The sequence below is a fragment of the Emys orbicularis genome, chromosome 4 (assembly GCF_028017835.1).
Source record: "Emys orbicularis isolate rEmyOrb1 chromosome 4, rEmyOrb1.hap1, whole genome shotgun sequence".
NCBI classification, from domain to species: domain Eukaryota; kingdom Metazoa; phylum Chordata; order Testudines; family Emydidae; genus Emys; species Emys orbicularis.
Genome location: NC_088686.1, coordinates 102,891,915 through 102,918,554, shown reverse-complemented (window position 1 = coordinate 102,918,554; position 26,640 = coordinate 102,891,915). Strand labels below are relative to the sequence as shown.

The 26,640-nt window shown below is 40.6% G+C and overlaps 1 protein-coding gene across 1 annotated transcript in view; it reads right to left on the bottom strand.

The window, feature by feature from the left end:
- Positions 1–26,640, bottom strand: part of TRIM66 (tripartite motif containing 66) — a 65,254-nt gene that overhangs the window by 17,872 nt on the left and 20,742 nt on the right. Inside the window, exons 4-10 of the mRNA XM_065404305.1 lie at positions 16,285–16,417; positions 14,659–14,775; positions 12,635–12,749; positions 11,704–11,850; positions 11,131–11,248; positions 8,052–8,941; positions 5,917–6,072 (exon numbers count right to left, since the gene is read on the bottom strand). Of these exons, the coding sequence (XP_065260377.1) occupies positions 5,917–6,072; positions 8,052–8,941; positions 11,131–11,248; positions 11,704–11,850; positions 12,635–12,749; positions 14,659–14,775; positions 16,285–16,417 (1,676 nt within the window). The remainder of the gene's footprint in view (positions 1–5,916; positions 6,073–8,051; positions 8,942–11,130; positions 11,249–11,703; positions 11,851–12,634; positions 12,750–14,658; positions 14,776–16,284; positions 16,418–26,640) is intronic.

The window sequence follows — 26,640 nt, the reverse complement described above, 5'->3', positions numbered from 1 at the left end:
TGGGAAGCACCCAGATACTAGCTCTCCAGAGACAATGCCAAAGAAAGTAACCAACGCCCGGGCGGGTGTCAAACAACCCATCAACAGCCGTTGTCCAGCAAGGGCGCTACAATTCAATGACTCATCTGCAAAAGGCCACATCAGGGGAATTCCTCAACCTTGCCTGGAAACTCAGCAATGCCCACCAGACATGCCTGGACTTGTGTTCTCCAAGTACATGGACTGAGGGTATAAAACAGAACACAGGGGCCCCACGCTTCCCCTTTTCTCCTCTCCACACCTATGCTGCAAGCAACAAAGACACTCAGAAGACTGAAGACTCCAACAGAGGGGACTGGCCCAGGTTTCAAGGGTGAAATCTGTATGCTATGAACTGCAATATCCAGTGGGGTGAGAAAAACTGCTTAATCTAGATGTGGCCCAGTCTAATAGGGTTGAGAGTTTAGACTGCGTTCTTATATATTTTATTTTATTTTGGTAACTAACTGACTTTTTGCCTATCACTTATAATCACTTAAAATATATCTTTTGTAGTCAATAAACTTCTTTTACTGTTTATCTTTGCCAGTGAGTTTGCCTGAAGTGTGTGGTAAATCTGCTCAGGTTTGCAAAGGTTGGTGTATATCCACTTTCCATTGATGAAGTGGTGAAGCAATTAATAAATGTGCACTGCTCTTCCTGAGGTACAGTGCTGGGAGCTGGGGGGATTTGGCTGGTGCCTTTCTCTGTGTGATTCATGGGTGGTTCTGGGAGCATTCATGCAATCCAGCTGCGTGTGGGGCTCCACATGCGGTTGTGCTGAGTGATAACAGTGTCCGGAGGGGATTGCTTCTTGTCACTAGCAAAGCATTGTGAGAGACAACTCAGGCTAGAGAGTTAAGGGGGCACAGCGGTCCCACATTCCCAGGCTACACCTCAGGGATCCCATCACAACATGCACATGAGCAGTAGACAGAACAGAGGTCACCAGTAAAGCTTAGGACAAACATGATGTGTTGGAGACTGAGAAAAATGCACAGCACTTCCATCTGTAGCAGATAAAATCCAGTTTTATCTCACATGATAGATGTTCATTACATCTCAGGAGAGGTAAAGAAGTTCAATCTTGAACTACCAAGGCGCAGTCCTATCATAAATTCCAAGACAAAGGTATAAGATACAATGTTTGGAAGTTGAAGCTAGACAAAGTCAGGCTGGAAATAAGGAGTAAATTTTTAACAGTGAGGGTAGTTAACCACTAGAACCATTTACTAAGGATAGTGGTGAATTCTCCATCACTGGCAATTTTTAAATCAAGATTGGATGTTTTCTGAAAGATATACTCTAGTTCAATCACGGATTATTTTGGAAAACTTCTCCGGCCCATGATATACAGGAAGTCAGAATGGATGAGCGCAGTGGTCCCTTCTGGCCTTAGAATCTATGAAAGACTACCTGATATGGGAGTAAAAGAAAATGTGAAGCATTTGGAAGCATCACTCTGATGAGAAGCATTTAATGGGATCTATCTACCTATTTTAGGTATTTCTATACCTGTGACAGATGTGGAGCTGCTCTGTAATAATGAATGAATACTGTATGTTGAGTGGGTTATTGAGATGTTTACTGTGTGAATGTATTGGTTTTGTTTAATAGGGTACTGTCCTGCTGTAAGGAAAAATAAGCAGGAAGCAAAACAATGGCTCAAGATAAGCCAATCCTCAGGAAGCATTTATGGGTTGGTAAGAGACAGTGTGTGACAGGAAAAGACTATGGAACACAAGAAGATCAAAAGGACTATAGCAGTTTAAGAAGAGACTCTCGGGGCTAGGGGAGGCCAGGAGTTGTTTGGGATATGTTCAAGAAACCAGACTGACACAACCATGTGCTGGGAAGGTCTGAAGAGGTTAGGCCTGTCCAGGTCACCACGAGGAGATGGTAAGCCTTAAGTAGGATATACATGCACACAGACTATTTGTTTTAAAATTCATTTTTTCTTATGCTTTGTTCCTACCATGAGAATAAACAATAGTTTGGTTTGAGGAAGGCTATCTAGTTATTATACTCACCGCTGGTTACACACTCACAAAAGGAAGAACTGTAAACATGATAATGCCTATCACCATGGTATCTGAGCTTCCTATTAAAAGATGCACATGGTGCATCTGTACAATAACAATGGTACTTCTTCCCAATTTTGCATTTTATCTGCTTTAAAGTTGTACCTCTAACTGATCACGATCATGAAGGAAAATGAAACACATTCAAGCCAAGCAAATGTCATGCTCAGTTTATCACCCCCAAAATCATAGTTACATCAAAAAATCTTACAGAATTGGCATCTGTTCTCAAATAGATTGCCCTCCCCGATCCTGTTTGCAAATAAGTAACTCACCAATGTACCCTGCAAAAACAACAGGACGACCAAATGATTCAGGTGGTTGGTAACCTTCACCTCTAGATCCCTAGTTAGAAGTAGCCCATGTTGGTAGTGACTGAAAGTTACCTCCATCAGACAGCTGTTACTGGCTAATGTATAATGAATTTGCTGGCTCAGTCCAGTTCCCAACAGACAAAAGTCATTATCACAAAAATCACTAAATCAACCTGCATTTAATTCACTGCCTTGTTGGCATTCTCAACAGAGAACATTGAATAGGCCTGGAGACAAAACTATTCTTTCACCCAAAAAGCTGGCTCCCTCCAGAACAGAAGTGGAGTATATTGACAGAGCAGTGTGGAGAAACTTATGCCTGATTTGTGGCTAAAAAGAGGATTTCCATGCTCAGTGCTGTATTCCTACATTTATATTACTTGGAATAAGGAAGATTTAAACAAAACACACAACTGTCTGAACATGAATACATCCACTAGCTAGCTAGTCTTCAAAAAAAAATGTGCTCCCCCCACAGGAAAAGGCTAGTCAGAGGCAGACAAGGAAAGACAGCAAGGCTGACAGAAATGTAAATACTCCCACAAGTGTTTTTAAAAAATAGCAGGGCAAAGGAAGATGAGAGAGCATGCAGACATTTGAAGATATATATACAGGCACTAGACCACATTCAACAAGTACACAAAGTACAGATCAGCCCAAACAGGAACGCTTCTGAACTTTGGGAAAATAATGGCTTAAATGCCAACATTCATGACATACCATGGCTAGCAATACCTGCTTTATGTAAAGAATATCTGGTGATGGGGCATAGTATAATGGCTTTACTAGCCCTTGTTTGGAATGACCTACATGACTTACTTGAGGTTTTGCCACCTGCAAATAATGTGGTTATCCCAAAATATTATTAGCATCAGTTTTGTATAGCTTCATGCCCAAACAGATATGATCCCATATAGTGACACACAGGCTAGTTATTAGTCAATAGCCTCAGATGCACACCATAAATATGTTGCAAAATTAAAACACAGGTGTCTAATCACATGAGCAATCAAGCCTGGCAAAAAAACCAAAACAAAACAAAAAAACAACTTTGGGCTACAAGTCGTTGGAGTGGAAATTTTTAACTCTCTGGTAACAAACCCTGCCCAATTTATCACTAATCAGTTTATTCTGAGTTACTGCAACATCCTAGCTCTAAAACTTCTCAATTTTCCACTGCTCCCTCTTTAAACAGAGGATCTTGGCAGCTCAGAAATCATCATGCTCCATTAGGAAAACGGTGTGTGGAGAGGGGGGTACTGGTATAATGAACTTGAGCAGAATTCGGAAGCACCATTTAAATGTCTAACACCAATTATTACTTAAAAGGGAGAACAGTTTTTCTTTTATTAGAAGAATGTTCATATTTGCCTCCTGTCATTCTATCTGTTATGTTTTCTGACTGTAATGTTTTAGGGCTCTACTCAGTTAAATAAAATATATTATCATTTTACAGTGGCCTCATAGAATTTGTTTGTGGAAGATGAAGGGGCCCAACACTCCCTGTACCAAGGCAAATGTTGCCAGGATGGAGATCTACATAGAGACGTACACTCAAATGCAGCCAAAATAGACCGAAACCGGCATGGTGTCCATCTCTCTTTTTAATTATGTGGGAACCAATCTCCCATTCAAAGCAAGAATTAGCACATCAGGAAAACTGCCTTCCTTATTAGAAAGCTTCCATGGAAACAGTATTTGCAGGGGACCTTGCCACACGCTTCCCTTTACATTCACTTTGAAATCAGCAATTAGCAGGGTCTTGAGTATGTCATGACATCACTCCCAAAATGGCCAATTACAATATATTAATAATAGCAACAACAAAGCTGCAATCTCAGCCACAGCTAACCAGTATGCCAGTGACATTGAGAGAGCTTAGCTTTCTTTACAAAAATATTTACACCAGTCAGGTCTGTTAGACACCTGTCATTCTTTCCTTTCTCTCTTTCCTTCTACAAGTACCCTTCTTCTCTTCTCTTCCATTCTCATATTCAGAATCCTCCTTTCATTTCCTCTCTCTTCTTGCCTTTCCAGCTAAGCTTCCTTCTGCTCTACACCTAGTTCTTTCTGTCACCTTCCCAAGGTCTTAACTCCTCCTCCTGCATCTCGGACTTCTTTCCATGACTACTGTACCTCTTCACAGATAATTGGGCATTTCAGGAAGCCTCATTTCCTTAGAGACAGGTTTCCTGTTAAGCTCTAGAGAAGAAGACAGCTTCTCAATATACATTAAATAAGCCTCAGGCAGCTAGACGGTTGTAGAGTTACCATTTATGTTCAAAAATATTGGAGTGTCTCTGCCTATACACTTTATTTAGTGATCGGGGCTCACTTCGGGTCAGGGATCCCAAACTGTGGCTCTAGCATGTGCATAAAAGGGTTAGGAGTAAAAGAGACCACTATTTTTCTGCTTAAATATACACAAGAAAGAAAATTAAAGCAGATGTACTAGACAATTAGGTCCCTTTAATCTATCCTTTCCCTCCTTCCCCCTTTTCTTTCCTTAGGTCACTAAGGCCATGTTTACACTACAAAATTTTGTCAACCTAAGTTACATCGGCATATAGCCACCGCAGTTATTAAATCGTTTGTGTGCGCGGATACTTGGCTCCTTGTGTTGGCGGTTTGCGTCCTCACTATGAGTGCTTGTATTGATGTATATTGTCAGTGAGGGGCACTGTGGGACGGCTCCTGGAAGCCAGTAACAGTTGACGTAAGCAATGCCATGTCTACACTGACATTGCATTGACCTAATTCCATCGTCCATGACTCTACGCTGCTCGAGGAGGTGGTGTTATTAAGTCGGCGTAGAGAGGCACTTACATTGGTCGGAGCCAAATTTAAGTGAAGACACTTCCATAGCTAGGTTGATGCAAGGCAGCTTAGGTTGACCTAACCCTGTAGTGTAGACCAGGCCTAAGGCACTCTACAGCACAGTTTATAAATGACACTAGCAACAACCATCCAACCATTTCCAAGATTGATTGCCAAGCATGATTCTATCAGAACGCTGCTTGTCAACTACCATAGCTGTAGCATGTCCATTGCTGTATTTATTTATATATTTAACACCGATGTTAGACGCATCCAGGCTATAGATGCCCCCATAGACAGTTTATAGCAAAATTACAAGTCATGATTGTAAGATGGCTTGTAACCAAGTTAGAGGTGGATGTAAACTATATTAGGTTGCCACCATCTTTTTTTATTTATAATTTTTTAATTATTTTTTCCAAAATGCAACAAATACACCAAAATACCAGATTCATCATAATACATAAAGTAAATAAAGAGGGTTAGGATAAAGGGAGGGGAGAGGAAGCAGCTGTAACCAACTTTGAAAATTGCCTGGTTACTTACAAGCCATTGTGCTGACAGAACATAAGCCAGACATTTAAATCCTTCAGCTTGGATGTGAACTCCAGTAGAAGTGTCACATGACATTCAATACTATAAAAGTACATGTTCTCTTAAAAAGGATTTTGAAAAGCTTTGTGTACCTTCCTCACTGGATTCAAAGAGGGGTGTTGCAAAGTGCTCTCTGGGGAGGGACTGCTGGTTTCTTCAGCTAATGGTTGTGACGGAGGTGGAATAACATTTCTATCAAGAGGAAGCACCGGCTTTTCGCTTTCTAGTTCAGCAGAATCCTCACAAACCTATGATGAAAGGATAAAATGTCAGTGTTTCCAGGAACTCAGATCCAGTAAATCGTAGGAAGATAACATCAGCACACTGTATGTGAAATATTAAAACAATGACCATTCCTTATAATAACAACACTGTTGTTTTAAAGACACTCAAAATAACCCCAAACAGAGAGAGACAGACAGACAGACACAAACTGATCTCCCTCTTAGGCTTTGTCTATACTAGTACTTTAGTTGGCAAAACTTTTGTCAGTCAGGGGTGTGAAAAAAACACACCCCTGACCAATACAAGTTTCACCGACAAAAGCGCTGGCATGAACAGCGCTATGTCGGCAGGAGACGATCTCCTGCTGACATAGCTACTGCCACTCGGGAGTGGTTTAATTATGCCGGTGGGAGAGCTCTCTCCTCCAGGCATAGAGCGCTACACCGGAGACCGCACAGCAGCCCAGCCGCAGCAGTACAGGTGTGCTGCTGTCAAGTCCATAGTGTAGACATAGCCTTAGCATATCATGGGAAAAATCCTGCACAGAATCTACCTTGAATGGTCTAAAATCCAGGTATTCCCACACACTATCTGCCATGACAGCTAAAACCAATGTGAGCACTTTGGAAGATGGTCAGAGTTTACAGAACTTAGGCCTGCGCAGAGTTTACCAAGTGAAAGAATCATGACTGTGGAATTCATTTCTTGGGAGATCTTCCTGAACTCCCACCATCTTTTGAGTGCATTGCAAGAGCCATCTCTTTGTGCAGGCTTTGCCTAATGGGGTCTGGGAAGCGCTCAGCCATATTGCCCTGGGTGGCCACCATGGCCACCAGCAGGCTCAGTTCTAGACTTTAATTATATGGTTCTGACTGAGGGCAGGAAGGGGAGGATATGGCTCATTTTATAGAATTCTAGTGTATTATCTAGTGTGGTCTCCTGCTGGTTGAAAAATCAGCTAACAGGGAATGTACACTTACTATAACCCATCACCTATACAGCTCTGACTCTGTTTTATTCCCTTCACTTGTCCATGTGACGTTGTCATTTACTGATGATATGTAGCAGGCATGGCCAAACTGTGGCTCCTGAGCTGCATGTGGCTCTTTTACATTTAAAATGCAGCTCATGGAGCCCCCCGTGCACCCCCCATTCTTTGACTACCAGACTGGGCGAGGGGAGCTTGGGGCTTCTGCCCTGCTGCGGGGTGGTGGGACTAGGAGCTTCTGCCCTGCGGCGGGGTGGTGGGACTAGGGGCTTCTGCCCTGCAGGGAGGGGGATGTAAGGGCTTTAGCCCCATGCCCCAGCAGGCGCTGGCCCATGGGGCAGGTTGTGCATGTCTTGCGGCTCTCGAACTTCTAAGGATTACTGTATGCGGCTCGGAGGGTCAGTAAGTTTGGCCACCCCTGTATGTAGCAAAAGAAAGGTAGAGTGGTTTTGTGATTAAGGCTCTGGACTGTGGCTCAGGAGACCTGGTCTCTGTTCCCAGCTCTGCAACAAACTTCCTGTGTGATCTGCGGCAGGTCATTTAATATCTCTGTCCTTCAGTTCCCCATCTGTAAAATGGGGATAACAACACTTATTTTCTCACACCTTTTGTTTGTCTTGTCTATTTAGAATGTAAGATCTTTGGAACAGGAACTACTTCTTGTTGTCTATGTACAGAACCTAGCACAACAAGGCCCTGATCTCAGTTGAGGCCATGAGTCCGTACTGTTACACAAATATTCACAAAATAACTTGTACTGTAAATAATAAAGTTTTAACCACCCAAAATGGTGGTAAAGTGATTTCCATACATTTAATTAGCATATTCCAAAAAATAAAATCTCAACACTCACCTGAGTTATGCTTCACAACTAAAGCTGCTATCAGATCTGTTGCATTTACAATAATTTGGTTAATAACGCTGAAATAGCTACATTTATAATCTCAGTCTCAAACTCTGAGCCAGTGCTGACTAAATGCATTGAGGGGGGAAGGGATGCTCTGGAGAACTTACTTGTTGCACTTCATCTTGGATTTGCTGTTGAACTGGGGCTGGTTGCCTCACTATGTAGTTTATCTGTCCAACAATGGTTTGCTGAACATGCTGAGGCTGTTTGGCTTGATTCAGCTGCAAGCTTGGTTGTCCTTGAGCCTGAAGGAGAAGCTCCAAATCCTTTTTCATTTCTTCCAGTTCAAATTGGTGGTGCATTATGTCCAGACTCTGTTGTATGACTTGTTCATGAGCGTTTTCATTCTGACTTGTCGTGGGAGGCGGTGGATGTGGTTGCTGCTGCTGCATGTGGTTAAGCTTCAGCTTCTGAAGATGACCAAGCTGCACTTGCACAGTTGGAGTTTGCAAAGCAGGCTGTGTGTGCAATTGTTGCACATGACCAGAGTGAACCTGATGAATATCTTGTGGGGGAACCGTGTAAACTGGATGTGGAGTCTGCTGGGGCTGCTGAGCTTGCAAATGTTTCCCCATCCTTACAGATACATTATCCTGCTCTGAATGGGATGGCTGCTCTAGACAAGGCTGCATTATTTTCAAAGGCTGAGGTGTGCCCCTCTGCTCTTTTTCATGCTGCTGAACGTTGTATTGCAGTGGGAAATGCGGTGGCGGCTGCTGCTGCATTTCAAGAGGCTGTCTAAAATTCTGATGATGGCTCATATGGTGCTGAGGACACTGACCCTTATTCATGTGAGGAATGTTGAAGCAATGGGAGCAACACACTGGTGCAGGAGACTGAACAGGAGGTGGAAACGGATGTGACTGGTTATTGATAGCCTCAAGCTGTGGTGCTGGCGAATGTTGTCCATGATACATTGATGTCTGTAGTCCTTGTATATTTCCATAGGTTGGGACATCTGAATGAGGAGTGTGTCCACCTTCCATTGTTAAGCTACCTGTGAAAGCAGTACAATTACTTTCACTACAATTAACTGCTATCTTCACTTGTTCCTAGCCAATGAACTGGGATCTTGACAAATTGTTTAATTTACTACTTTATGGGTAAATTCTACAAAGGCAATTTCTTTGTCTCAGGTTCAATTTTGAAATTACTCAGATCCTGTTTAAAAAGCCCTTCAGGATAATTTCTCATTTTCTTCTATCTTTTCCACTAAACAAAACCATCGAGGATACATTTTCTAAGAATTTTGCATGATTTTAAAATCACACAAAACTCCCACTGATGTCAGTCGGACTCATGGTTAAAACACCAGTCACTGCTTTGAAAAATTGCCACTCAACTCCCATTATTTTAACTGATGGATGTGGCCAAAGCTACCATTTTTACTAATGTATAAACATATGTTCTCATCCATAAACATAGACACACAGAACATTTGTTTTCAGAATGAAAGTAAGACAAATAAATTGGATGGATGTCATGTAGAAGAGAATCATAAAATCACAGAAGACAGAGACAGACACAGCCTATGAAGTGATCTTGTCAACCCCCCTGAGAGTATAGGATTATTTCCTACAGTATATTTTCTAGTGCTTTATGCAGTCTAGTGTTAAATGTCTTAAAATGGGATGAGGAATGACCTTTTAGATCTTTGATCAGAAGACTGAACTGAATTACTGGAAAAACCTACTGCAGCCAGCAAATGTATAGCAGGTGGAAGGCACAAGATGAAATGTATGTATATATATTATATAAATAGATATACAACTGGCTGGATCCTTAGGTCCATCATGTCTTGTGCATCCACTGCAGTGTGGGACAAAGTTGTCTTTAAGCCACCTTTGTGCCCCCCAATCCTGACTGTGCCAGGCACTGATCAGGTCCCAAGGCCTTTCCGGCAGCATAGGGATGCCCCAGCCAAGGCCACTCTGTGGAAGATAGGAGGGAATGGTGTAGGACTTGCTACAGTGGCTCTTTTCCACCCAGAAAATCCTCCACTGGCTGACTAGGCTGACTTTAGGGCCACTGGAATGGTACAAAGCTGCCACTTGCTAGGGAGGATGGGGCCAGTTTGCTCAGAACAGTATTTGGCATAAAACAAGCAAAGATAAAACTCTTGATTTGAATTTGGCATTGAGTGTTACTACAATGTTTGTCATTTCAGTAAAATGTTTATGTTCAATCAAATATATAGCAAGAATAACAAAGGCATCTACAGAGTGTAACTTATAATTTGTGGTTTGGGTTTTGTTTTAATGTATTCTAATAAAAACTGGAATTAACAGGTCCATCTCTTACCCTTCACTTATTTCCTTCTCATAATAACCTTTCAAATAATTAGGACACGCTCACATAGCAAACAGCTTGAAATTAATACGTCATTACATCATAAGTTGTTCTAGCCAAACTGGTCCCAGGATATGAGAAATAAGGTGGGTGAGGTTAAACCTTTTATGGGGTGTCCTATAGTGTCCATATAAGGTATTACCACACCCACCTTGTGTATTACATAATAAAGCACACAAACAGCTTGCTATGTCATTGTATTCTGTATATTATCATTATAAAATAAGGTAAGTGAATGTTCCTGAAAATCTGTAATGTCTTCCTGTGTCTTTTACTCCTCTGAGTTGCATGTATATTAGCTGTTCTGTTTTCTGACCATAATTGGTGAAATTTACACAAAGACATCCCCACCACCACTCTTCACAAAGCCAAAGTAATGTCAGTTGCATAGTTTATTATTGTGCAACTCCCATATAACCAAAGGGGTCATATTTTGTCATGACCTTATCTAACTAAGTCAGCACTTACCACCTGGGTGCCTCATATTTTAAAAGGGATTTTATTATTAATGATATACCATCACATAGTATTCTGTGTAAGTTCTTTACATCTACAGCGCCATTCAGACACTTTTTTTCTTGGACAGCTGATATATTGTACATCACAGTGTAATAATACTTAACATTTAGTGCCGTTCAGCTGGTTTGAAGTGTCCCATGGCAATGAAATAAGGCTTAACGAGACACTATATTTTACACTATCATGCCCTCTACAATTTCTTAACTAAGCTAAGGAAAGCTCTTTGAGGCAGGGGCTTTCTTTATCTGTGTGTCTAGTACAGCTCTGAGCACTTAGCTAATACAGAAAATCATAGTCATCAGGCTGTATTTTTCTTACCTAAATTGGACAGTTGTTTAGTCCAGAAAGAAGGGTCCCAAGTGAATCTGATCTTCCAAGGAGGGCCTACTTCTGTGCTACAATTTGTCTCCAGCAAATGCTGTATCTGAAACACAATCTGGCAAAAAATCAAAGGATCATTGTTTCATCCAGTAGATTTAAAATCATTATAGTTTAATGTTGAAGAAACATTAAATCCTTAAAAGAGTCATTGACCGGGAATGAATTTAGCCTAATATCATACAAAGCTCCTCTAGCTTCTCAGCTCTCAGACAACATTCAGATATATTTTGTGCTGCACAATATGTTTTCTCTTAGTTTTTATTTACAGGTAACAAGAGCCCCATTCTGAATCTGGCTTTCCCCTGTACCCCGGCCTTGTGTGCAGAGTGCCCTGGTAGATTCCTATCTTTTTAGGGCTCCCTGATCCCTGACTTATGGCTCCTGCACGGTTCACGAGGCTTCTCCCACCCATTTCTTTCTGATTCACTATTTTCCTAATTAAGTTACCCTTTCTGGATCTTGTACCACTGCACAATTTCCTCTCACTCAGACAGTGGGTATTACTCTTACCAGTTCCTTACTGAAGAGGAATGGAATGCTGTTTTTACTGCACACTGCCCAGTTGATAAAGTTCTGCACGTGTTCAAACTGCCTGTTTAAAACCATGATGCCTTGAAGTTGTTGCTCCAACTTCTGTTTCCTCTCGCTGGTAATTCTCTGGTGATAATGAGAAATAGCATGTTCTGCATAACTTTAGCCAGCGTTCAGATATACTTACTACATACAGTCAGTGTGTATCGTAAAAGGCATTGTCTGGATGGGCACTTGCTGAAAATTTGGAACCTCTTTGAACCATCAAGTAGAAAGAGACAGCAGAGCTAACAGATAGATTCCCTTCTTAGTCAACAGACACTTCCAAGTTCCACAGGAACCGACGGGAGCTCAACCCTGAAAAGTGCTGAGCACTGTGGCCCTGATCAAAGCGTTTACACACATGCTCAGCTTTAAGCTCATAAGCAACCCCATTGGTATCATAGACAGACAGGCACAGAGATGGTATCAAAATGCCTGAAAGCTGAAGCATCCAAAATTGCAGGTCACTTTCCAGAATGTGGACCAGAGAGTCTAATATTCAAAGGATGGTGTAACAGGTGCCTGTGCAAACTCCACATTGGTACATGAAAACAGGAAGTCAGTGGCAATAGATTCAAGGGCATCTCTGGGTGCCATGCATTTTGTAGGCACAGCCGTTGTAACCACATATGAAAATGTGGCTGGCCCACAAGGAGCAAATAACGTGCCATTTTTCATAGTTACCTTTCTGACTATGATCCCATTTTACGTTTGAGATAAAAAATATTTTGTTTAACTGATGCACTATAACTTACACAAGACGTATTCTTTCTTCTGGCTGGGGTTAGGATTTAACTTGCCAAGGCAATGTCAGAAAAACTCTCTTGTTAAACCAATTTTCAGTATCACTGGTATCATTCTCACTTACCTCAAGTTGCTCTAGAAGGGCATTTGTTCGTTTATTGATTTCATTCATCAAAACCATCTTGGCCATTTTGATCTGATTTTCCACTTTTCTGTGTAAATGTTTTACTTCAAATAACCTGTGGGGAAAGTATAAATACACCTTCATGAATCAATCAGCATTCCATTTATTCAGCATTTGAAAGTTATTAATGACAAGGAGAACAGATTTGAGAACTGATAACAGACTCAGGGCCCTATCCAGCTTCCACTGAAGCTAATGGAACGATTCCCACTGATTTCAGTGGAACTAGATCAGGCTCTCAAACACTTCCCCACTGGTCCTCTAAAATTGCTTCATATACACAGCACAAGTCAAGATATTTAAGGTTGGCAGAATTCAATTTTATTTTTTATAATTTTGATGGATAATATTGATGTTTTTAAGCATTTTTATTGGTATCTATTTAAATTTTCACAGTTGCACAAAATTATGATTTTTAAGTATTTGTAAAAATTTTCATCTATTTAAATTTTCACAGTTGTGAGAAATTATGCGGTGGTCTGACAATAATTATTTAATGACAGAAGACATTGAGATTCAATAAATTAAACCTTTATAACCATTAAACACAAATTGCCAATGTCACATGTCAAAATGTACAAAGTAAATATAATTAAATCAAAACTCTCATAAGTTCTCAAGCAGCATTTTTCTTATTTTGCCGATCTGTAAATTTCAATGATCATCGCTGGAAATTTTTTGTTTTTGGTTTGTACAGTGAAATTAATGTTTACTGACATTTCCTGATAAGCCTAAGAATATTCTACATGCTTTATTCTTCTCCCTAGGGAACAGAGAAAACTACATCTACCCTCTGCATACAAGAAACCCTCACATGCTTCAGATGGACAACTGACAAAAGAGGGACAAAATAAAGAAAAACAATAGTCTCAAATAAATGTTTAATTTATCTTCAGAAAAATTAATGTCTAATTAATTACTTCATACTAAACTACAGTATAGATCAGGGGTAGGCAACCTATGGCATGCGTGCCGACGGCGGCACACGAGTTGATTTTCAGTGGCACTCACACTGCCACTTAACATACGATAGTTTCGTTATATATTATAGACTTATGGAAAGAGACCTTCTAAAAACGTTAAAATGTATTACTGGCACGCGAAACCTTAAATTAGAGTGAATAAATGAAGACTCGGCACACCACTTCTGAAAGGTTGCCGACCCCTGGTATAGATGGATTTATATGGGTTTGAGGGTTTTAAAAGTGATCTCAACTTTCCCATTAATTGGACTGACAGCAAACAAACCCAGCATAAGTAACTGAACATCAGTTCATATAATGAACTATCTTCTACTGTTACATCATTTAGGCTATGCCTACACTAGAGATCTTACAGCGGCACAGCTGTACTAATGCAACTGTGCCACTGTAAGATCTCCCGTGTAGCCGCTCTATGCCAATGGGAGAGCTCTCCCATCGATATAATTAAACCACCCCCAACGAGCGGCAGTAGCTATGTCAGCGGGAGAAGCTCTTCTGCCAACATAGCGCTGTATACACTACCACTTATGCCAGTGAAACTTATGTCATTCCGGGAGGTGTTTTTTTCACACTCCTGAGCAACATAAGTTTTGCCAACATAAGCGCTAGTGTAGACATGGCCTTAGTTCATGTCTTTAACTGTAGCTTGCTTGCCAGGTTTCTTGAAAAAACAAGTACTAGAGTTTTATATAATAGATAGCTCTGATCTTTTCCTGTTCTACTTTGGTATTACTAGATAATATCAAAATATCTTTGGAAGTTGCAATCAATTGTCATATGTTCCTTCAGCCTGCCCCAGATCTGTAGTACTGAGAAAAGGCATCTTTGCCTGTTTAACTGCATATGTATATTTGAGATATTTAATCTATTATTTTCTACTTTTAAAGAAAAAAATCTAGCATCTTTAGCTACCACTGGTTAGCTGCATTTTAGCTGAAATAGGATTTTTACTGAATACCTCCTTTCATGTGCAACAGTTACCTGTCTTCAATCTGTTTAGCTGAGACCTGCATCCCAGTTTTTCTCTCTTCCACTTTGGCTGTTACATTTTCTAGGATAACCCTCTGATTTTGCAAAGCCTCTTCAAGATGCATGAACCTGGGAAAGGAGGGAAGTTTTCACATGGATTCCTGTTCTGTTCACAAATTAGTCATTCATCAAGTCTTCCCTAAATATTTTTCCTTCTTTGCTAGCTTACAATAAGGCATTGTCGTTACTTAGCAGATTAATAATAAATCAGAATAGAATTAAGAGCTCAGTTGTGCCTGCCAGGACACACTGGGAGCTGCACCAATCCCAAAAGAATTTGCCCATTGTTATTTTCCACCTGCTGCTACACTCTTTTATTGGATGCAGTTTACTATTTCTCTCTGTGCGGCCAGCAAGCTCTGCTGGTGAGCACATAGGGCAGAGCAAGGGGCTTTCCTCCACAGCCTCTGGAAGGCTATGAACCCCCAACAAGGGAGTTGGAAAGGAACAATCCCTACACTCCTCCACAAAGATTCCAGCTATGCCTGGCTTTTACATGGGTCCTTGCACCCCTTCTTCTCCTCTACACAACGGTCCATGCATGGTCTTGCCTTAAGTAAGTGGATGTGCCTAAGCCCTAGATAAAAACATAGTTGGGATCAATCTATTTAGGAGAGGAGCAACTAGGGACACACACACAGACAGTTAGAGAAGCCAGGTTTGTATTTCATATGGATTTATTTCAAAAAAAATATTCTTTGCTAATATATGCAATACAAACCTTACAGGCCACATTACTAGCTCACACCCTGAGCTGCTGGACTGCACTGATGAGAAACTAGTATTTATAGAAAAAAATTCAAAGGGACCTCAATCTGAGCATCCAAAATGGTGCACCGAAACCTCAAAAAGCACCCGTCCTGTATTTGCACATGCACACCACATCTACCACCTAAACACACAGACTGTCTGCACAAATATAGGCTGCAGTAAAACAGATGTCAGTTTCACTGCCCACATTTACTTGCTTCCCATATTCTTCTGCTTCCCTTCTAACCCCTTGCCATGCTCCCACCTTCCCTTCCAATCACAAACCCTCTATATCCCCCCACATCCAACACCTCTGTATCCCACCCATCCTGTCCCATGCATTAGTACCCAAACATAGTCACAGACTCACCTCACAAAAATCTCCTTCAATTTCGACATAAAAACTTCCCATGGCACACACACACCTTCTCACAATCACAGTCAAACTCACAATGTTGACCTCAGAATATCTTTTTGTAAAAATAATACATTATAGACTCTTTAAATAAAAGTATGTCTATTGGTGAGATATCTTAACTATGCCAAGGCCAGAATTCACTCTGATTGTGAGGAACTGGATGTGCACCTGGTGGTTGGGTAGATACTGGAATTGGAAGGGTATGAGCTGCAGAGTCTGTGAGCGTGTCTGGGTATTAAGCTGTTTGGGTGCAAGGCATGTGAATTGAGTTTGGCATGCCTGTTAAAGCTGTATTAACCTGTGATTTCCTTGATTTTTGGTGACTATATTGATAGGAAATGCAGCTCTGCCACCTCAAGGCCACGTTAACTGTTTTTAGGTGGGGTCAATCAGGAATTCATGTTTGGTACCTGTGTTCCTTGTGTTCGGTCAGAAGGCAGTTGCGGCAAGTAAGGACATCACAGGTCTCACAAAACAGTTTAAGGCTCTCTTGACAGTGGATTGGACAAAACAAGGACAACTCATTTGTTCCCCCTTCAGTTCCTGGAGAATATAAGACAGTGGAGCACTGAACACTAATTGTAACTGTGGTACTGCAAAGCTGCCTTAGTTTTGCCTTTTACATATTGCAGTGTTGCCAACTCTCATGATTTTATTGGAGTTACGTGAGACTGACTTTTTAAAAAACATGAAAGTTAAGTTTCTCATGTAAGTTTCTAGCCTTTATGGTTGCAGAGCAAAACTTGAAAACATGACCTGACTGCAGCTTAAAGGCTCAGAAACCAGATCACAAAGAAAAAAAAGCCAAATTGTAATATTTTTAAAATCTCATGATTTAAGACAATTTCATGATTTGGGGCGGGATCGATTCATGATTTTTGAATGCTTGAAGTTGGCAATACTGATACTATAACAAAGAAACTGGTGTAACATGCAGTAAAATAAATATGTTAAGTGAATCCAAAGTCAGGAAAGAAGCAAGGAGATTGTTTATTCCTAAAAAGGTGTCTATGGGGTTTTCTCCACACTCTTGTTTGGCTTCTGTGGTCAAATGCAGCACTACATAAACTTCAACAACTTGTGGTTCCTGCACCTGCTCACTAAAACAGCGTAAGCATTATTCCCTAAACAGGAGTAATAAGCAATGCACAGTGGAACTGCGAAGTGGGAGGGTTGCATGTATGCAGTCTATACTTGCCTTCCTCCACATGTGGAGGAATTGCCTTAGAAAGAGAAAGAGCATGAGAGCAGGGTGAGAGAGAACTCAAAGAGACAAGAGAAACAAAGCCCCCTTTCTAGAATTATATGCTCACAAGTGCATCTATGTTGAAAACTCAGAAGCTGTTTTCTTGAATCCCAGAGATTCCAGATAAGTGTTCAGACTTGAGATATCTAACTTAGCCCACCCACCTAAACATTTTAATTTTCACCCGTCACTAGTTCATAATAGGGCAAAAGCAGTTTACAGAGCACATTTTCATCTGTGGAGACCCAGCTTAGGTTGCAAGTGAAAATAAATGTAATATCTCCATATTAGTTCCACTTCATGCACATCACCAAAACATCACAGAGTTTGGCATGACAGGCAGTCTTTGCTGAAGAGAGGCTGAAGGCTCAAACAGGTCAGGACTAAGGTGTTGTCACAGAACTATGCCGAGGAATTCACACAGCCCCTGCCCATAACATGGCTGACTCTAGCCCATGTTATTAGGTCTTTTATAAGCATTATATTTGGGGGGGGGGCACAATCACATCCCCAAAGGAACACCCTTGTGGAGACTGTGTCGTGTGTTGTCACAATCCCTCGAAAACTTCACTGAAGTTACCAACTCTAGATTAATAGTCTTCAGTTCCCTATTTATAAAAATGTGGATTAGACTACTTCCTTTCTTCCACACTTTGCCTGGTATATCTATCAGACGCTAAGCAACTTGGGGCAGTGACTGCTTCTTACTATGTGTCAGTACAATCCCAAAATCAGGCCATTATGGGGCATCTGGGCACTGCTGTAACACAAACAAATAATAATACCAAGAATACTAATCTGACAACAAAGAAACGGTGTACAACAGGCCAGTGACTAATATGGTGAATAAGCCTTCGTGCAGTTAAATCACAAGAAGAATCCAGAGATGGACTAGCAGCTTTGAACCAATGTATTCTAATAAGACACATTTGTCTTGAAGCTGGTGACGTCTTTGTTTCATAGGATGTCGCCAGTGAAGAAAAAAGAAGGACCAATCATAGAGAGTGAACTCTTGCCATCTCAAGCAGATCCCTAGTTTATTGTGTGTTTATGTATGCAAAAATATACCACTCTGCTCACAGCTGAGTCTCTCTCTGATGTACTATATAATACATATCTATCCTTAGGTGAGCCAAGAAGTTTGGCCCAGAGAGCCAAACTATTTCTAAATTGAGAAGTGTTGATTTTCGTTCAAGACCATTGCTAATACAAATTTGTAGACAGTTTTTTTTTTTTTACACATGCATCAACCATGTTAGTCCCTGTTCTGATTCAGTCACTTAATGCTAATTTCAAAGTCATGATATAAAAGGCACAATAGACTCATGAGGTTTGCTTACAGTGAGGCCCTTCTTGTTTCTGACACTTAGAATAAAAGTATGGATGGATAGAATCCATCCCCTGCTTCTCGGGACAGCATGAATCTGAGCAGTTAAAATCAAGTATCTTATTGCCTTCTTGGCTAGATTTCCAGCCTATTCTTAATATTGATGATTAGGTTCATTTACTTCCTCAAAATTCAAAGCTGTCTTTCTTTCCATCCTGGATTTAATGTGTAATAAGATCATTTGTACGAGGTATTAGATCAAGATTTTTATGCAACAGCATTGCATATTTTACATTTTTGATGCATTAGTAACCAAGGTGTCATGTTTTATTTTTCATGGATGTGTAATTACCTGACATTTTTGTTTTGTATTATCACTATGTAAAATTTTAATAAACAGTATTATTAAAAAATGGAAGTTGAGCCTGAATTTTATTCATCCCTCTCCTAATAGCCTTCTATGTATCCAAGAAAGAACTCATGCTTCATGAATTCACAATCCCATGTTTTCAATGGTTCTCTAGTTTCTGTGCAAACACCTGCTTATGCATTAAAAACCCACCTCTGCAAAAATCAAGCAGTTAGATGTTCAAGGGTGATTTTCCTCTACCTTATCAGAGCAGTGTACCAAATGCAGTGAGCAACATAATCTGAACCTCAGGTTTCATAATCTGAAAAACATCTGGAGATGTTCTGTGTCCCATCTCCCAGGCAGGCTCTTGAGAGGCAGGATGGTTATATTGTGAAAGTACAGGACCAAGGCTACCCCTGCTGTCTGGGTTTTGAGGACAATGCAAATAGCTCTTGCTTATAGCGGGAACAGTTTTTTAAGGTCAAACTAGTCCAAGTACAATGAAACACTCTTATTTACTGTCATACAGTAAAAGCTTCTACTTTGCTTTCTCCCTCTGAAAGATCTATAGCCTACTGGTGATTTAAATCATTCCAAAGAAATCAATGTTTTCTCAGTATGATGTCAGATTTAAAAGACAGCCACTTTTCAAATGGAAACTAGGGAGATACCCTTGTCAGCTAAAATCACACAGACTCAAAGCCACATTACTCTAGTGACTCCCAGGGCTCAATAAACATATCAGGTGCCAATTGGCAATCTCATTACACTGCTTGCATTCTACACCTACTTTTATTCTCAGTTCAGAACTATGCTCTCCATGTGGGAATCATAGTTATCATAATCCAAGTCAGTTTATTGAGCATCATATCAACAATAGTAAGAAATCATTTGCCCTATGTACTGGCACTACCATGACTTTCCTTCAGAATGTGAGTTTTGAAACAGATGAAGAAAATAACTACACCTCTACCTCGATATAACGCTGTCCTCGGGAGCCAAAAAATCTTACCGCGTTATAGGTGAAACCGTGTTATATTGAACTTGCTTTGATCCACCGGAGTGCGCAGCCCCGCCCGCCCGGAGCACTGCTTTACCACGTTATATCCAAATTCGTGTTATATCAGGTCGCGTTATATCGAGGTAGAGGTGTATCTAGTTCACAGAAGCTTAAAATGGGCATTTTTAACTATTAAAAAAAAAAAAAAAAGATGAACACATTCACCATTTTGGATCACCATTTCCAAGGCCTGCATACAGTAACTGTCCTTATCTCAAACAAATATAAGACAGTGTGATCTCTGTGGGTATGTTTACACTGCAATTAAAAACCCGCAGCTGACCCTTGCCAGCTGTCTCGGACTCACGGGACTTGAGCCAAGGGGCTGTTTGAGTGTGGTGTAGATGTTTGGGCTCAGGCTGCAGCGCAGCTCTCGGACATCCCCCCACACCTCGCAGGGAGGTCTACACCATAATTAAACAACCCTTTGGCTTGAGACCGGCAAGACTGAAGCTGGCACGAGCCAATTGCGGGTTTTTAATTGCAGCATAGACATACCCTGTGATACCAGAAGGGTAGCTTGAATTTTCTGGCATTTGAAGACCTGGAATGTCAATTAGGGTTGGGCAAAATCAACTTGCCTAATAAGATCCATCCTCCAGCTTCATAGATTTAAAATTTGACTTGAACAAATTACATGTGAATGCATGTTCATGTTGGAGAGACTGAAAAAAGAGCAGAGCATAGCAGGGTATTCACTTGGCACTAGCCTAACTTTTGAATGTGAGAAGTTCTTCTATGCCAAGGCATAGCATACACTTCCATTTAGCTAGGGGGAAAAAACGTACTAAAAATTGAATCTCCTTTGGAAAAAAACTGGGCGGGAATGAGAGGGGAAAAAAGGTTATGGTTTTATTAATCTAAAATACAGTCGGAGAGGTTCCGAAAACTTTGAACATCATGAGGTTTGCCTGGTATCAATGCAAAGCCCCTAAGTAAAAGACTTCTTCCGAGCTTACTCTCCTAAGACAGACATTTTTTTCATATAGCTTCTTATGCTGTAATAAATCTTCTTTCACATCTTCAGTGCCTATCTTGTTATCCTCCTATGTTTATTACATTAATTCTGTGAACAGATTTCATCAAAGTTTATGTATATGGTAGTCACAGACCCAAGAAGATATTTTTTTTCAAACTATCAACAAAAATCAATCTATGAAAAAAAGTACTATTGGCCCTCATTGTACTGGCTCCCTTCTTCAGTCAATGTTAAATAAAAAACATTCCTGTCCATGATTTGCTCCAACTATCAGCCACATTGCAGCTTCACTTTATATTCATAACCAGCAATGTTACAGCCAGGCCCTCACACTGGTGCTGGAAATTCCATAAACAGGTCAGCTAACAGGAAAACACCGATGCAAACCGACTGTGTACAAATGCTAACAGGAAAAAAAAAAAAAAGGAGAAAAACTATTTATTTGGATTTATACACATAGCCATTAAAAATGAGTGCCCGTCCTTTGCTTTAGGTATACCCTGACAAATAGCTATACAACTATGAAACAGACCACTCCTGTAACCTTCCCCCATTTAACCCTTAATTAACATAGCCAAACCTACTAACAGTAACACAGCAGCAAAAAATACCTGGAAGATCACCCAACACAGCCTTCCAATCCCCTCCCAGCTAGAGAAAACCAAATGCCTCACAGCATGCCCTGAAGGTCAGAGCAGGGAATTCAATGAATTCCAAAGCTTAGCAGCCCTCACAGCAAATGCCCGGCCAGCAGCACCCTCTCCTATACCAGTGAGTCTCCAGTACAGACATCTCCATTGAGCAAAACTGTGGCACTATAGAACAGGGAAGGAGGCAGTCTTTCAGGTATGTATGTTTCCAGCCATTCAGGGCTTCATAGCTCTAATCCAGCGTCTTCAGTTCTACCCAGTACTTAACAGATAGCCCAAAGCATTGATGACATGAGCTCCTGGAAAGATGTACCTGGTAACAAATGAGTTACTGAACTGCACATCAGCTTTACATCCCTGACTGATGTCCTATTAACCAAGCTATGAATTGCTCCTTTTGTAGATTTAAAAACAATCAATTTCCCAATTTTTTCTGTTTTAGCTATGTGTGGGGGTAAGAGTAAAATGGTAAGAACAGTTTTTAGTTAAAGCCCGGAATTTGCATCTACAGGACTTGTAGCACAAATAGACCACAGGTTGGTTTTCTGACCATAGTTTGTCAACAGTGTAAACTGGTAAGCCTCACACAAAATTTAATGAAAACAAAAAAGGTACCCTGAGAATCAAAAGAACAGACCTGAAAATAAAATTATTCTGTCCATGTATTCAGCACTTTTATGCTTATCCTTAGTAGAAAGTTTAAAAAAAAATGTAAGACACACTTTGGTAATAAATTATTTACTCATATCTGTGTACTCAGATTATCCCAACTGGGAAAATATAAAACAATAAAAGTCCCCATATAAAAGAAACTTAACTTAACAAAAATATTAAGATGGGTGAACTGGAGTGCCTGGACTTAAATGAGGATACTGCACCATTTAAGTCCAGGCACTCAAGATACTTATTGTGTTTTTATTAAATTAAATTGCTGTTTAGTTTTTGTAAGTACATCAGAAGCAAGAAGCCACTTGGATAATCAGGGCACTGGATGATCAGGGTTCTAAAGGAGTGCCCAAGGAAGACAAGACCATCGTGGAGAAATTAAATGAATTCTTTGCATCAGTTTACTTTGCAGAGGATGTGAGGGAGAGTCCCAAACCTGAGTCTTTCTTTTTAGGTGACAAATCTGAGGAACTATCCCAGATTGAGGTGTCAATAGAGAAGGTTTTGGAACAAATTGATAAATTAAACAGTAATAAGTCACCAGGACCACTTGGTATTCACCTAAGTGTTCTGAAGGAACTCAAATATGAAATTGCAGAATTACTAACTGTGGCATGTAACCTATGACTTAAATCAGCCTCTGTACCAGATAACTGGTGGATAGCTAACATAACAATGATTTTTTTTTAAAAGGCTTCAGATGCGATCCTGACACTTACAGGCTGGTAAGCCTTAACTTCGGTACCAGGCAAACTGGTTGAAACTATAGCAAAGAGCAGAAGATTAGATAGATTAAGATGATATCGCTGGGAAAAAGTCAACATGGCTTTTGTAAAGAAAAATCATGCCTCACCAATCTATTAGAATTTTTTGAGGTGGTCAAACAAACATGTGGACAAGGGTGATCCAATGGATGTAGTATATTTGGACTTTCAGAAAGCCTTTGACATGGTTCCTCACCAATGGCTCTTAAGCAAAGCAGGCAGTCATGGGATAAGAGGGAAGATCCTCCCATGGATCAGTAACTGGTTTAAAGATAGGAAAAAATGGGTAGGAATAAATGGTCACTTTTCCCAGTGGAGAAGGTAAATAACGGCATCCCCCAAAGATCTGTACTGGGACTTGCGCTGTTCAACAGATTGATAAATGATTTGAAAAAAAGGAATACGCATTGAGGTGGCAAAGTTTGCTGATGATACAAAATTACTCAAGATAGTTATTCAAACCTGACTGCAAAGAGTTACAAAAGGATCTCACAAAACTGAGTGACTGGGCAACAAAATGGCAGATGAAATTCAACGTTGATAAATGCAAAATAGTGCATACTGGAAAATATACTCCCAACTACACACTCAAAATGGTGGAGTCTAAATTAGCTGTTATCAAGACAGAAAGAGATCTTCTAGTTGTTGTGTATAGTTCTATGAAAACATCTTCTCAAAGTGCAGTGGCAGTCAAAAAAGCTAACAATATTAGGCACCATTAGAAAAGAGATAAGAAGACAGAAAATATCATAATGCCACTATATAATACATGGTACACCCACATCCTGAATACTGCGTGCAGTTTTGGTCACCCCTTCTAAAAAATATATTAGAATTAGAAAAAGTACAGAGAAGGGCAACAAAAATGATTAAGGGTATGGAACAGCCTCCACTTGAGGAGAGATTAAAAAGACTGGAACTGTTCAGCTCAGAAAAGAGATGACTAAGGTGGGATCTGATATAAGTCTATAAAATCATGAATGATGTGGAGAAAGTGAATAAGAAAGTGTTATTTATCCTTTCACATAACACAAGCACCAAGGGTCACCCACCAAAATTATTAGGCAGCAGGTTTAAAACAAATAAAAGGAAGTATTTTTTCACACAACGCACAGTCAACCTGTGGAACTCATTGCCAGTGGTTGTTGTGAAGGCCAAAAATATAACTGAGTTAAAAAAAAAAAAAAAAAGAATTAGATAAATTCATGAAACATAGGTCCATCAATGGCTATTAGATAAAATGGTCATGGATTCAATCCCATGCTCTGGTGTCCCTAAACCTCTGACTACCAGAACATGGGACTGGATGACATGGGATGAATCAGGGGATGAAAGTGCCCTGTTCTGTTCATTCCCTCTGAAGCATCTGGCATTGGCCACTGATAGAAGACAGGATACTGGGCTACACACACAAAACTGCATTAAAAATATTAAGTTGCAAAGTCAAAAATTCAAAAGTTAGGAAATGCCAGAATTAACATTGATGTGCAACCTTACTTAGGCTCCTTGTGTATATGCATTGATACAGGCTTTAATTATATATCACATCACACTAGTTTTTCCACAGGACCACTGCTTCCTTCATTGCTCAGAAGGGACAGTACTCACTTAATGAGCACCTTTTCTATTTTTTGTTTATCCTCATTGTTCAACGTGTGGCCCCAGGCCTTTTTACTGCACGCTATTCAAACCCTTCTCTGAAGACAGAATCATTAATTTCCTCATGGCCATTTCTATGGTGGTCATTAATATAGTATTGGAGAGCTTCATAAATATTAATTAATTTATCTTCACAACACTCTGGTGAGATGAGAGGGTATTATCTCCACTTTACACATGGGCAACTGAGAAACAGAGAAATTAAGGTCCAAAGGGTCCACTAATTTTGGGTGTCAAGTTGAGCTACCTAGGACCTGATTTTAGAGTACTTAGCTTTTTTTAAGCACTTTATATATTCAAAGCACAGCTCCCGTTGATTTCAGTTGCAGCTGTGAGCATGCAGCACTTCCACAAATCAGACCCCAAAGTCTCAAATCATGCACCCAGAAAATGAGGAATACACAATTAGTGACCACTTGTGAAAAGTCTGATGTAAGTGACTTGACTAGCATCACACAGGAACTCTGTGGCAGAAGCAGGTATAGAATCCAATTCTCCAGGGTAGCATTCAACTGCCTAAACCATGAGGCCATCTTTTCTCTTCCTGCCATCCCCTGCCTCATTCATTACACACCTTCCAATTTCTGCAACAAATGATAACAGACACAGATAACAGCTTCTTAGTGAAATACAACTTCCTAACGTTTGATTACTTGCCGTTGCAACTTTAATGTTCTTTTAACATAGATTGTATGCAATTTCCTAAGTCTTTAAAAAAAATCAAACTGAAAAAAACAGACATTCATATTGACAGCCAGATGGTTCATCAGCACAGCTGGAACCTTCAGATCACTGCAAGACCTCTACCACTTAAGGTAATGGAGTAACTGATAGCAATAGTAGGTCATCATCCTCCATGTGGACAAGCATTACAGGGGGACAAGAGACAGATTCTGCCAGTGAATTTCAGACATTTGCTGAAAGCAGAGGAATGATGAGACTCAGGAATCTTGGGTTTCATTCCAGGCTCTGGAGGGAAGCATGCTACAGTGATCACAGCCTCTTCTGTCTACTACCCGCAAGATGGACCCCTTCACCCCAGTCCCAGTCGTCTCTTCCTCAACCCTAAATCCTCAAATCAGTCCCAGTCTATTTGCATACTCGGTCCCAATCTCCACGCCTTAGTCTTATTCCAGTCCCAATCTCTTTGCCCAGCCAGTCCCACTTCTTCCCCCATACACCAACTCCTTGTCAGATCTGGCTTCCATCCTCCCTCAACTGGTTCTCAGGCTCCTTGTGCAATCAGGCCCAGTCCCTCCCTCTGCCCCCACCTACTCAGCCAATCTCACTGTCTCCCTGTCCCAGTCTCCTTGTCCAACATGTCCCAATCTCCTCCTCTCCTCCAGTTTCTCTCTTCCCCTACCCCTATCTTCAATACCAGTCTCAATACCTGGCTCCTTGCCCCAACCTATTCCTTTCCCCTCCCGTTTTGTCCAGAACTTGTCCCCTCTGCATTCTTGTGAGGCAGCTTCCTCCTTCATGCTGCTTGGGCACAAGCAGAGATGTAGCAGAAAGCACAGGAGAGTCAGGCTCCCTAATGTGGCCTGGACCTACCATTACAGGGCAAGTCTGGCCTTGACCCAGTAGCCCTGGGCCGGAGAACACCCAGTTGCTCTGTGAGGATAAAAAAGCATTGCCCAGTCAAATGTAAGAGCTGTGAGGGGATGAGCATGCTCATTGAGCATAGACTCTTCAGCAATTTTAGCTTCTAAACTTTAAGAAATCTCTACTGAACATGTGCAAACTGAGATGTTTTTCAAAGGAAGTCCCTGCTCCAAATCACAGAGGTGCTAGATCTTCTCAAAGGTGGCCAGAATTTTTTTAAATAGCAAAACAGAGTATTTTTCCCTAGCCTCATTCTTGGAAATAGCTGAACCATACTGACTCAACTTTCCAAAAATATTCGGCTTGAGACAGACTCCCAGCATGGAACATTTCAGCCAGAATGGTTAAAGTTTGGCACAGTTATAATCAACTGAATACAAGGTCTTATAATAGAAAGTGACAAGTAACCTTAATGATAGCACCGTGCTACCAGCCACACTTCTAATAAGCCTGGCTTA